General features: G+C 35.8%; 1 protein-coding gene across 6 annotated transcripts in view; it reads right to left on the reverse strand.

The window, feature by feature from the left end:
* The window catches only part of HERC2 (E3 ubiquitin-protein ligase HERC2), a 68,079-nt gene that overhangs the window by 48,862 nt on the left and 5,791 nt on the right, over positions 1-13,426 (reverse strand). For 5 of the 6 annotated variants that reach the window (XR_015535890.1, XR_015535891.1, XR_015535887.1 and 2 more), the window contains exons 6-24: positions 12,488-12,644; positions 11,759-11,929; positions 11,517-11,634; positions 10,920-11,066; positions 10,355-10,558; positions 9,459-9,688; positions 8,208-8,323; positions 7,251-7,358; positions 6,870-7,079; positions 6,224-6,417; positions 5,421-5,621; positions 4,687-4,915; positions 3,857-3,967; positions 3,460-3,616; positions 2,603-2,787; positions 2,340-2,495; positions 1,250-1,435; positions 1,013-1,151; positions 208-364 (exon numbers count right to left, since the gene is read on the reverse strand). Coding sequence is in view for 1 of the 6 variants with exons in the window: in XM_087351668.1 (XP_087207794.1) it covers positions 208-364; positions 1,013-1,151; positions 1,250-1,435; positions 2,340-2,495; positions 2,603-2,787; positions 3,460-3,616; positions 3,857-3,967; positions 4,687-4,915; positions 5,421-5,621; positions 6,224-6,417; positions 6,870-7,079; positions 7,251-7,358; positions 8,208-8,323; positions 9,459-9,688; positions 10,355-10,558; positions 10,920-11,066; positions 11,517-11,634; positions 11,759-11,929; positions 12,488-12,644 (3,176 nt within the window). In the remaining 5 variants the exon portion in view is untranslated. The remainder of the gene's footprint in view (positions 1-207; positions 365-1,012; positions 1,152-1,249; positions 1,436-2,339; positions 2,496-2,602; positions 2,788-3,459; positions 3,617-3,856; positions 3,968-4,686; positions 4,916-5,420; positions 5,622-6,223; positions 6,418-6,869; positions 7,080-7,250; positions 7,359-8,207; positions 8,324-9,458; positions 9,689-10,354; positions 10,559-10,919; positions 11,067-11,516; positions 11,635-11,758; positions 11,930-12,487; positions 12,645-13,426) is intronic. The other variant, XR_015535892.1, reaches the window with a different exon arrangement.

Consider the following 13,426-nt stretch of genomic DNA (forward strand, 5'->3'; position numbering starts at 1 on the left):
GAGGTGAAAAGCAGCTTTATCTGGATTCTGAACTACAATGTACAGGTAGCCCTCGATTTACGCTGGGGATGCATTCCTGGACGAACCAGCGTAAATTGAAACTCTTTTATAATGTAAATCAATGGAAAGTCAATGACAAGCGTTCCCAGCACCAAAACATTGACGAGTAATCAAATTCAAAGAATTTCCTTAAAATGAAAGGTGTACCTGAACCACCTCTTGCTCTGGTTCCATATAATATCCCACAAGGAAGCCTTGCATCATCTCCCTGGCTGCCTGTGAATGTGCAGCTGTATGGAAGGGTTGAGTTGCATCTCGCCCAGCATACCTCTGGAGCAGCTCACTGCCGCATGGTGCTTGAGCTCTGCAAGCACATACCATTCTGAGTTAATCACTTGCAATGTTTCATCATCACCTAGGTCCAGGGATAAGGTCCATTAACCTATTCCAAACTTCAGCTCCATCTTTGCCCTGGTCTACTGATGTATCTTCTTCCTCCTGGTCTGCAATTTATTACCTGTTTTGGTAATCATTCCAGTCCCATTTAATATGGATTTAAATTCAGACTGGATCACCCAGAAAAAATAATAATTTAAAATGTATCTCTTTCACATAGAAGTTTGTCTGAAGTGTGTTCATCTACCTTCTAACAATTTCTTCAATACATGAAATAAGAGTGAAGAAAGTGCGAGTCCCATCTCGCTCCATGACTAACGTCAATGTCCTTATCAATCATGTTAAGCTTGATTTTAATTGTGTTTTGTCAAAATAAACTTCATACTGCTATAATTAAATGAGCTGCTTTTTCATAGTCTACAAAGGTAAAGAATGTAGTTAAAAATGCAGTCTGTGCAGTATTTACCTTTCATAAACTCATGCTATACATACATCATCATTGTCCCTGAAAAAACCCAGAGCCTCTCTGAAATGTGAAGCAGAAGTGCAACTGACTACATAACACTAACACGAGAGCTATGTATTTATATTTAGTTTTTTTAGGAATGAAACATACCTAAAATCTTGAACATCATAAACTTTTCTGTCAACAACAATCCAAAGCCCACCATCTCTATTGTGATTTTCTAGGTCAGCTTTTCTGATCATTGGTATGTCTTCCGGTGCCTTCTGGCCAGATAAACTGTGTTGTGGTGCTAGGAAAAAAACAGACATATTTACATCAGTCAACATTATTTGAATACCAGAGACCTGTAGTGTATTTGTATGTTAAATACAATAGGGACATAACTACCTATTATCCCTGGCCAAGACAGATCCTCTGCATCCTCCTTGTCAACCCCTGATGCCAGGCGGTTGAACTTATCCAAAGTGTCAAGTAAGGGCACAAGCAATTGGACCCAATTCACCTGATGCAAGAGTAATGGAACCTCCAGTTGTAATAAGATCATACACACGATCAACTCTGGTAACAGTACATCTGTAAAATTATGCGATGTGACTATCAATTAATACATTATCAATTGACATATTTTAACTTTTTTTAATTACTTGCTGAATGAACTGGAAATTTACATATCTGAGCACTGTTGTACAGTGTATTTACTGACAAAGCAGAATGCATAAATCACTTCCTGGCACCCAGTTGGAACTGCATGACTTACTGCCAAACACTACAAAGTTTCCCAATTTGAGTCAAGTATTGCTCCATAAAAATAATAAAATCAACATACCTGGTAAGAGGAGTTCCTGTCACAAACTAGGAAATTACAATTGCATTTAAATGTATATACTGGTGCTTGCAAAACTATGCTTTCATCTCTTTCCCACCCTTCATTTTCTGCTTGCCTGTTTCTGTTATCCACCACAGCCTATGCTCTGCTCTGGGGAGATTCAGTGAGTTACAGGGAAGTAAAAACTGGTATTTCACTCACTCCTTCCCTTGACACTACTGGCACTAGACTGTGTTACAACACTACTTATAACTGCTAAAATTATGACTGTGCCAAGAATATGAAAATTTCATGTCATCACATGTGAGTTAAGTATAAGACAATTTTGGAATATCAGTGCTTTTTATTATTCATGTATAATTTTCCCTCTACTAATACAGAGTTTAATGTACAGAGAAATCACCTTGATAATTTAGGCAGTAAGCACCTCTAAAATATCATTAAACTTCTATCAGAATACATGATACAACATCCCAGGAGACAGTCATCTTCATACTTGCTGCTGTGAGAAATTAACATATAATCTACATCTATTTTATTTTAATAGGAAGACAGAAAGCATCAAAATGTCTTGATACCAACTGGGTAATCATATAGAAACATTCATATTACACAAACAAAGTTTAAAACAACTACTACAAAAATACATACCTATCACATCACCTTTAAGAATTGAAACAACATGAGAGAAGTGTCTACTGCTTGTTGCTGCCAAACTTGAGGCTACTGGCAGGGTTTCAGTGATATGATTGCATAGCTGATAAATGTATTTTGTGAGTAAAGACTCTGCTCCCAGAACATCTTGATCTGCAAGGTAAAACACAATGCCATCAACAAATAATGGTATAACAATAGAGATTTAAAGCATTATATGCCGTAATGTTCTGAATTTTCAAAATGACATAAGAATTTACCTTGCTGTGAGTTCGAAGACTTCATTTTGTGACTGTGAGAATAAATCTGAGCTATCAGAAGCCTCTGAAACCTCAATAATAGATTCAAACTTGGAGATCTCTCATGCTTTTCTCTCGATTCATGACGGACTGTTCCACAGTTCTGAACAGCCTGTAACCTTGCTTGTGTTAATGCTGAACCATTCCTGGAAAATAATTTCTTATAATTTTTGTTTCAAGCTTTCATGGAGCTTTACAATGAATGCACAGTATGTTCTATTTGTGTTTTCAGATACAACAAACACTGTACTTTTTAAATATACATTAAGCAATAAATCACCCTGTACAGACAATGCATTATCAAGCTTACTATTTATGCAATGTAATGGATGTGACAATATTTGTATTGTGTTCCCCACATCTCTAGATGACATATTAATGACAAGTTATTTTCTTATGCCTTCAACCAGACATTATACTACAGGAAGGATATTTGGTACCTATGCCACAGCATAATCTTTCACTGTGTGATCACCACATTAGTTGCCACAAGTCACTGTGAGTCAGCAGCAGTGACACAAGGAGACGTTATTACACTCCTTTATAATATTCACGAATTAATATTATGAGTACCCATTAGACCAACATATTTCTACATTTTATAAGTTATTGTTATACTGAGGTTGCACTCAGTGTGTGTATGCACGTGCATGTGCATGTCACACATAAGCATGCATGTATGTATTTATGTATGTATATGGCACACATTCCCCCCTGTAAACATCAATTAAGATAAAATCCATTTATACACAAACTGACATTTTTATGACACTGTAAAAGCAGTTAACACATTAAAATAAACTGCAATTTACGCTAACCTGAGAAGTAATTTGACTAGATGAAGGAGAGGAACAGTGGAGTTGTGCTTTTCATGAAGAGAAGCATCTTTCGCCCGTTTTGATTCTGTTTCCAGCAAGGCTTGATCTGACATGTGGACTTTTCTTTCATCATTTTCTGAATGTTCTCCCAGTTCCACTGTAAAATGAAGACACTGTCAAAATTGCTTTGGCCATAGCTACAAATTTTAGTTTGTAAGATTTGTGGTTTTCACAGAAGATTTCTGTCTTCTGGGTTGTTGCTCTATGTAGTCTGGTAAACATCTACCAGACTACACAGTGCAAAAACCCAGAAGACAGAAATCTTCAAATTTTAGTTTTCTTAATTAAAATGTGAGTTAGTCAGCATGCATTAATGTAATAAATGTGAAATCCTTACCTTTAAATGCAGCTTTCAAGGCTGTTTCCAAACCCCCATCTGCCATCAGACTAGAAACAAGGAGATCAGTCATGAAGCGGTGGCCTGCACTTACTGCAGAAGGATCTGAACCTATTAAAAAATAACAAATGTTTCACATTATGCACTTTCTGTACAGGCAGCAATTCTTTTAGATGTGTTGGTTTGTATGTTATTTAATGACACAAAAGTCAGCTGCAATGAAAGTACAAACATGGATAATAAGCCACAAAGAAATCATCATGGTCTTTTCCAGTATCAAGCTACACTACCATATTTACCAAATACAAGGAGAATTATGGTATGAACATATAATAACAGTACATCTAAATAAGAAGAAAAAGAAGAGATATTTTAGGCTTGCAGACAGGTATGTATGATAGCTTCAAAAATGTTGTATAATCAGTAACAAAGCACCAACTACTTAATAATGGGAACCAAATAAAAAACACCTCATCTTAAACAGTTAAGTGGCTATGACATGCTGACAATAGCTGGAATGAAGAGAAAAGAGGTGAAATAATGTAGTCACCAACATTCTATTTATGTTTCTTCACCAAAAACCAAACAATTTTCTGAGGAGTGTTCCAGACAAGACTGCACAACATAAGAATCTGTAAGACCATAATCAACATTTTGACCACCAAGAAACTTCAACTGTCAGACAAGGAATTTCCCAAAGTGTAAAACACAGATCAACCTATACCAGGGAGTTACTTACCCGTGAGTTTTATTAAAAGGTTTAAAAATACTGCAGAAAACTATCATAATTCTGTCCAACAACTATACTTCTGCCAGAAACAATATAATACCTGTACTTGGCAGAAGTGCTGACAGAGTTTTAGCACGTTCATCAGCTGTTGGCAGCAGAATGCTCCAACCAGCCTGCAACGTGGCCTGTGCTGCTGACTGGATTGTGTTCAGGACACCAATATTGCTGGCTAACTCCACCACATGCTGTTTCAGGCTAGACAACAAGTTGGTGTTTGGTCCTAAACCAACACAACTGACATCCACACTGTGGCTTAGCATTGCATGAAGCTGAAACATAGGCAAAATTACTCAAAATAACCTTAAAAACAACAAATGCCTCACAACAACCTTAAAAAACAACAAAAGCACATAAAATGAAAGCAAAATGAGCAGATCGTGTCTGTTCTCTATTCGAAAGTCGTCAATTGTGGTCTTCTGGGTTGTGATGCCATGTAGTCTTCAGAAGTCCACAATCAGCATTTTCACACTCAAATATGAGATCACCAACACTTGACTGAAACTATGCTTTTACAACTGCATAAAATATGTAGCACTGAATGGCAGAATAATTATACAACTAATAGTAAATGTCTACAGAGTGGATAATTAGGGTTTGATTCCTGGAAAAGGGAAGGAATTTTTTCTTCTAGCCTCTGTATCCAGACCAGCTTTGTGGCCCATCCAGCCTCCTATCTAATGAGTACTAGGAGTCCTTTCCCTGAAAATACTATTTCTGATATACAGTGGACTCTGCCAATAATTATTGTTTCGTAAGTCGTTGACCTGTACTTGCCTGCAGTTTGAGAAGATTCAAGCATGCTACAGCCATACATTCCTTATCTTGTGGTGGTGGCCAGTCCAGATTCCCACTAACACCTTCACAGACAAGGCTCAGGAGCTGGTCAAGCATTTGGAATGTCTCTTCACAGACATCTACCACAAACGCAACACGTAGGTTGATACTCCAGTTACTACTACTGCTCCAGGCAAAACTCTGAAACCAACAGACACAAAATCAAATGAGTAACAAACAACATACAATACAAATCTGAAATTAAACTAAAATTAATAATACTGATGTTGGCATAAGAAAAACATCATCAGAACTATAGGTTACAGTGTTTTGAATGGGAATGGAATTTACATTGTAATTAATAATACTTATACTGACATATATTGACATCTGAAAGGAAAATAATCTGAAAATTCTTGTTTACTTGTTTATTTATTAATGCTTTACCAATTATATACTTTAAATGGTAAATGAAAAGTTTAATTTAATTAAAGAAGAATTTAGCGAGCATGGTGGGATTAAGGTCATTACAGTGGAGCAGGCGAGTAGTTACTATGAAACAAACATCATCCAATATAATTGTATGTGTAATTTTGTAAGAGTCAAAGGTAAAGATATTCTTGTGCTTACTTAAACAACAAAGCAGTCACAGCCTATATTATGGCACTATCCTGGTACTTACCAGGAGGAACTGATATAAATCATGAAAACCTCACTCATGACAGCTGACATCCTGAGATTGTAAAGATTCATCAAATATGAAGGAAGAATTCTAACTACTAAACCATATGGTTCAGTAATACCTGAGTTGGTCCACAGGCCATTCCAATGATGACTTTCCCCTGAAGAGAAGTAATAAGGGTGGGCTCAAGGACGCTGCTGCCTGTCGTCTCTCCGACCTGAGCGTAGTCATTTCTCCCCCAGCCATACACCTCACCCTCATCAGTCAATGCAAGTACATGAACAGAGCCCACTGCTAGTGATACAACTCGTTTCCCTGGAATGTCATGCAGATTACAGTATTCATAACTGCAAATTAAACTTCCTTAGGATTCAAATGTGTCTTTATAACAGACACTCTTTTATATTTCCATCATGTAACTGCCACTACATATATTTAAAATTTATCAGACTTTCCTAAATAACACAAGTTCTGTAACATATCTATCAGCATATGCATTGTAAATGTACTAGTTTTCACAGAACAATGAGAATTCTTGTTAAACAGAATTGTATAACATGGCCACTCAATCCACAATAAAAATTGCCAACTGATAGAGATTTATTTCATTTGTATACCTTTATTATTATAAATATAAGCTCTCCTAAACAATTCTTAAAATCTATGAGATTTTCTTTTTTGGATTCTTATCAATATTACTATGTGCACATTGATAATTTATACTGTAGGATAGCAATATTAAGCTCAGAAAATTGCTCTGCTCTTACCTTGTAAGATCTCAATAAGTTTTGGGAACCTCACATGTTCCTCAGAGGCATGTCCTAATCTGTGTGTGTCACCCTTGCCCCATGAATAAACAGAGCCTGTCTTTGTAAGTGCCAGGCTAAACTGTGCCCCACAGTAAACCTTCACCACATCAACATCCTGGAGCTTGTCAATCAGCTTTGGTGTCTTGGAACCATCACTTCCTCCTCTACCTGCATATAAATGAAACTGTGAGGAATGCAGACAGAAATACTTTAAACTTAAAACCATCTTACCAAATAGTCAAGGAGTTGAGCAACTTGTTGACCTCATCCATCCAGAGGACTCTTTAACGGTTGTCCTTAGCTGACACATATCTCAATAATTTCTGAAAGCTCACTCACCTAATTTCCCATAATCTCCATCTCCCCAAGAAAATACCAACCCTGCATCTGTTACAACCAGTGTCTGTGCATCTCCACTGCCACAGGCAACATCTACCACTCTGTGGCCTGCAATCATGAACCACAAGAAATAATATTAAGTTCAGCCTCTTGGTTCACTTAAAAATTATCAAATTAGTAAAAATTGTGTAATCAATTTATTTTATACAGGATTATATGATGGAGAATTTTTGTTATGAAAAGGCTCTGAAATGCATTTACTTTTTGTGTTCTTTGCTGCCAGTACATACATTTTTGTGAAAGAAAGAGTTTTGTGTGTGTGTGCGCGCACGCACGTGTGCCTGTGTGTACATGCATACATAAACAATGAGACACTCTAATGACCAATAAAATTATCTCAGCTTACAAAATTTTGAATTTAAGTAGAATACTTTTCTCTGTTCTTTCAGTACATAGAGAAGTGCTTTTTTGTGCACTATACAGTAGAAACTCATCTTTTCTGTTTAAAGATATGGATGAGGTACAATTTTGTGCATGACCTTGAAGATGCAGTTCATGTACCTTGAGTTCTAGATAAACTTTTCAGTTTGTGGAGATAAGCATAATGGCAGATCATGACAAAATGTTGCATCAATAAGACTAAAAAATATTACACCAAAACAAATGCACAAAATTATAACTGTTAGTTGGAATAAACAAATCTTCTGTAATGTTCCTGTTTCTCATTTTAAGTCTCTGATTTTAGGTATATCTTTTCCTGAGATAATCTCCATTTCTGGTAAATATGACCCATTCCACTATACTGTCAAGAAATTGACTGTTTCTAGATAATACAGTACAAGATATCATGTTTAGGAATCAATTTAAAACACTAATCAATGCAGTAAGGAGAAATGAGAAAAATTCTCTATTGTTATATTATGAATAAATAAAATTACAACTTAAAATTGCACATACCTTTCAAACCTGCCACTATAGTTGGTACAGAGTGATCTTCGCTGCATCCATGCCCAAGTCTTCCATAATTGCCTCTTCCCCATGTGTACAAGTCTCCAGAAGAAGAAACAGCAGCACTAAGAGGAGATGCAGAGTGTTAATACAGTGAAACCTCTATCAATCGTTCCGCGAACTATCAGTCCCGGATACATCCCACATGAAATAATGTTACATTTTCCCGCTTCTATCGCTCCTCGAACTATCGTTTTATCGCATCAATCATTCAAAAATCTTAGTCCTGGCCCACAATTTTCCCGCAATGATCGTTTCTGAGAAATTATAACGAAATTTACGCGATGCTTTTAGAATTTAAAATGCTGGGTTTTGAGATAAATTAATACCGAAAGACGCATAATGTTTTTGGAATACACAGTAGCGGTAACCTGTTATGTCGCCCAACCAGTATACATTCTTTTGGAATGAGGGGTCAGGGGTGCAGGGGTGATAGTTAGAGTGAATGGGGGTGCTCATTGTCAGAAATTTTATGAGTTTAATTAGGGTGCACTCATATTTCGTTCCAGCGATGCCAGATGGCATGTGCAGTGTGAATTTCTTCACAAATGCTTTTGTTATAAGTACAAAGGAAAGGCGGGCGACACTTTTCATTTTTCTGGTTCATGTTGTTTCCAGTGGTTCAGTGTCTTCTACAGCTACATTTCGTTGAGTTCGGCAGTAATAGTATTTCCATTCATCCTGTTATTGTTCGCGAAGGGGGTGGGAGTGGTGAGGAAGAGGAAGATGACGAATGCGAGCCCGAAGCTGTGCTGAGTTTTGCCGAAGCACATGCTGCATTGGCAAAAGTGAAGTCGTTCTTTTATGTGCATAATATTAGTGAACGTGACGAGGAAAACATTTTGAACGTGGAAAGGGCTCTGTTTGGCCTAAAACGTAAAGTTTCGACAAACCAGTTGTCCATTAAAGACTTTTTTGGTAAAAAGAAGTAACTTTGAAAGAGAAACATTCAGTTTTTTTAAATTTTTTATGCTTTCCGGCAACTATCGTTTTCCCGTATTCATCGTTTTTATTTCCCACCCCCGCCAAAAACGATGCATCGAGGTTTCACTGTATAACAAAATTGCTTAGTCTTAACAATATACATTATTATTCACATACATACTGACTCGGTGATAAAAGAATTAGTGTTCTATGCATAAACATGATTCAAAGTTCACTAACAAATCCTATTAAAAAGTGCAGAGTATATTATCTCACCTGTACGCGCTACCACATGCAATATGGACCATATGTTTTCCATCGAGTGCTTCAATGAGTGTAGGTTCATCCCTGGAATTGCTGTCTCCATGGCCCAGCCTCCCACCATCACCACTACCCCATGAGTACACACCTCCATCAGAAGTTAATGCAAGGAAGTGTTTCCCATCTGGGTGTGCAGCTAACTTCACCACTTCCTTGTCACCAAAACCTTCAACTTGTTGAGGACACTAAAACAATCAATTTCACTTCAACAAAAATGTGAAGTCACAATATTAGAACAATGGTCAAGAGCTGTTGATTTATACAGGAGACACAAGAAGCCTATCATCATCCCACAAGCCTATACAGTATCATCAACAACCCTATAGGCCCTCTTTACTACTACTTATAACCCATATTGACGTGCGATCATTGAGGACTGCTTAATGAAGAAAGACAACAACAAAGGAAAATCACAGCTGAATAATAAAATTATTAATGTGGTAAAGAAATAAATTAAGCATGGATGAAATCACAATACAATCTTTTTTTCAGTACAAGAAAATCTTAAATTACATACAGACATGGGTGAAACATTTTGAAACTATGACTGATGAAAGAATACAAAAGTAAAATATAATTCACAAAGAAGGAAGTGGGAAGGACAAGAATTACAGAGAATGAAGTCAGAACAGGCTTCTTTGAAGAAAAGAATTAAATGAAGAAATTAATGAATATTCAAGTTATGAGAATTCAGAGTTAATCACTATTCACATGATTTAGAACTAAACATTCTTCCAATATGTATTTATAGTTTTTCAAGCTAAATATATGTTTACTAACTGGTTTTTGTCTCTCAAAAATAATCACATACTTTTGTCTTATTTTAGAGTAATACTGGAAATCAACCTTACCAGCATTTCAGAGCTGTAGTATACAATGAACACTTTTCCAGCATTAGTAAGAATGAGTAGACATCTTTCTGCACAAACTATCTGGGCAACTCCCAATTCTCCAATAGTTTCACAACACTGAGGTACCATTCCTGAATCTGTACAGCTGCTCCATGCCAACCAACCCCATGCCAGCACTTCTTGGTACTGCCCCATATTCTGTACCTCCAACAGATAAACAAAATAGTGTTCTTGTGATAATATTTATTAAAAGAACTATGAATATCTAATTATACATTTTGCAATATAAATATGAATATAAATAGTAATCACTGATAAAATGATATGTGCAGCAGTTGTGGACAAACAATTCAGTTTTGAAACTTTCTGATCAGACTTTATTTATAGAAGTAATATTTCACTTTCGCACTTTACCAACCTTTGGACTCTTTCAGAAGGGCCCTTTTGCCAAATAAAAAAACTCTGAAAAATTATCATCCCTTTGGGAAAGTTCTTGACTAGTTCAGCTCCACAAGGTCTATGGAAATGGAAGATTTTTAAAATATCAAATAATGCAATAACTCACCTTAATAAAGGTTGCTGGAGGGGCATGAGGTGCCGCTAACCTATCCAAGTGTGACATGATGACTACAGCAGCCTGTTTCAAGTCAACAGCAATACTATCATTGTCTGGCAACTGTAGGTATCTCAAGAAACACTCAGTTGGGCTAATCTGTAACAGACATACAAAAAATTACACTTCAATACTCTTACATAATCTTCCTCAAACCCCCCCCCCCCCCCCCCAGAATAATTTTTATATTATGGTCTGCTACAGATTGTTTTCATCAATAGCCACATCTTAACTGCTTGAGCAATAAACCTTTGGTAATTGTATTAAAGACAAACTTAAATGAAAAATAGCATCATTCAGAGGGTTGACATTCCTTTGTATTCAACAGGTCAACTGGCTTTTATGTAATCAAAATGAGGTATATAAACTGTGGGTTTCAGCTAAACTTTATAAATTTGTCTTTTCATAGGACTTTACATAAAAAAATCAAATTATATTTTCAAATATGTGTCTCTAAAATATAATGAATTCAGACTGTTATGGGGCAAAGGTATATGCCCTTATATTTTATTCTGACTTAAAAGAAATAATGTTAAAAATTAAACTAACCATAATTTGTGCATTTTCATCCCAAGGAGCATTTAAAGGACCAATTTTAGAACATGATACTTTTTCAAATCTCCTCAATAATGGAATCAGAGGTGCACTGGTTCCAGATGATACAACCCTGAAAGAAAAATCAAGATTAAGAACTATATATTTGTCATATCTCCTAATAAATCAAGTACAAAAAATTCCATAAAAGATCCAGTGTCTGATGCAGTACATAATAATGTTCATCAACAACCAACCTGTTATCCACTTGGTACTTCCCTCTATCCCATAAACTGAGAAGTAAAATAACAGCATCAAGTATATTGCTGAGTGCACCTCTTTGGACTGCAAGTTCAAGAAGTAAACAGAGTGCTGTATGCTGATCACTGACAGGAACTTCACACCAGCTCCGAGTACTGTTCACATCCCTGAAAAAACTACTGACAAGTCAGCTGCATCATACTTTTTGAATTCAAAATTAATTTTAATGTTTAAAATAAAGCACATCTGACTTTCCATCTGTATGTATATATCCATTTTTCATTTCCAAAACTACTCAATGGATGTAAAAACATAAAAGAGCCTTGGTGAAAACATTTTATTTTGTTCCCTTACTGGTTGAATACAAAGTCTATTTTACGTGACATTTGAACTCAAATTCAAAATGTTCTTAAAAAGATTCACTGTATAAAAAATTATACATTTACAGAATATAGAGACCATTAAGAGCTGTAAGTTTTACTTTAAAGGATCTTTTAATGTAATGTATATTTAAGAACATTTTGCAAAAAATAAAATTATGTCCCAGTACAATACTGAATCTGTTCTGTTTACTAGCTTTGCCACAACAGATTTTTATCCTGAATAAATGAGAATCATCATTTATGATTTATGACTCGTTCAGATTCTTTCTATGATTATTTTCCTTCCACAAGCTCCTGGACAGTACTAAGTGTTCTGCATAAATTTACTACAATCTTACACACCCTAGTACCACTTGTTGCAGAAATCTGTCTGATCTTTCAATGACTTCCAGCCATACAGGCGAGACAGAATTTTCATCAAACAGTGTTGCTTCGGGAAGAGATTGTAAAGCCTCAAGAGATTCAGTAAGTAATTCGCTGCACAAGTCAGCATCTTCACCTTGAAAAGATAGAAAAATTAATTAACATTACTCTGCAACATGACAAATAGAAGTGCTTCCACTTCTCCCTTTCCCCCCCCCCCCCCCACAACAAAAATGAACATGATAAAATAGTCAATGAAGAAAAATTTCAATCCAAAATATTTTTAATCAAGATGCAATGTCTGTTTATTTATTTGAAGTGTAACAATATTTATAATTTCTTACAGCTGAAAATTAGTTGCAGGAACAATAAATTACACATTTTTCAAACACTTATCACCATTAAAAATTTCAAGTTATTGCAATATTACTCCAGTCACAGAAGTTTGGTGCTGCTGTTGGTAAAAATATGGAGGTGGAGTGGTCTACAGAAATTATTATGTTTGTACCAAGTTTCATGAAAACTGGATACCTGGCACAAAAGTTGTTGGGAAAGGCAAACCAGACAAGCTAACACCATAATCCTACCATTTTTGTAATGTTGAAAGTAAGCTGAGAAATGCAACAATTGATATTAGACATGTATCAGTCCCTATGCTAACAATGAACACAGTATAATTTCTATCTGGATTCTTGCTTCTGTAATATTAAACCAAATTCTACTTATTTTGGTTACTGGATTTTGTTATTATGTGACCCTGTATCAACAGCTGAGATAAAATAATTTTTAAATATAATGAGATGATTATTAATGATGAATTAGGGTAAGATACAGAAGGAAGCAATCATATAAAATTTTAAGGAACTATCTTGACACTTTCTTAGTAAAACTGGAAGAAACAATGCTGAATCCAATCAG

Source organism: Zootermopsis nevadensis, unplaced genomic scaffold, assembly GCF_977971745.1.
Source record: "Zootermopsis nevadensis isolate Lab colony 2312 unplaced genomic scaffold, Znev_1.0 Znev_ptg000002l, whole genome shotgun sequence".
Lineage (NCBI taxonomy): Eukaryota > Metazoa > Arthropoda > Insecta > Blattodea > Termopsidae > Zootermopsis > Zootermopsis nevadensis.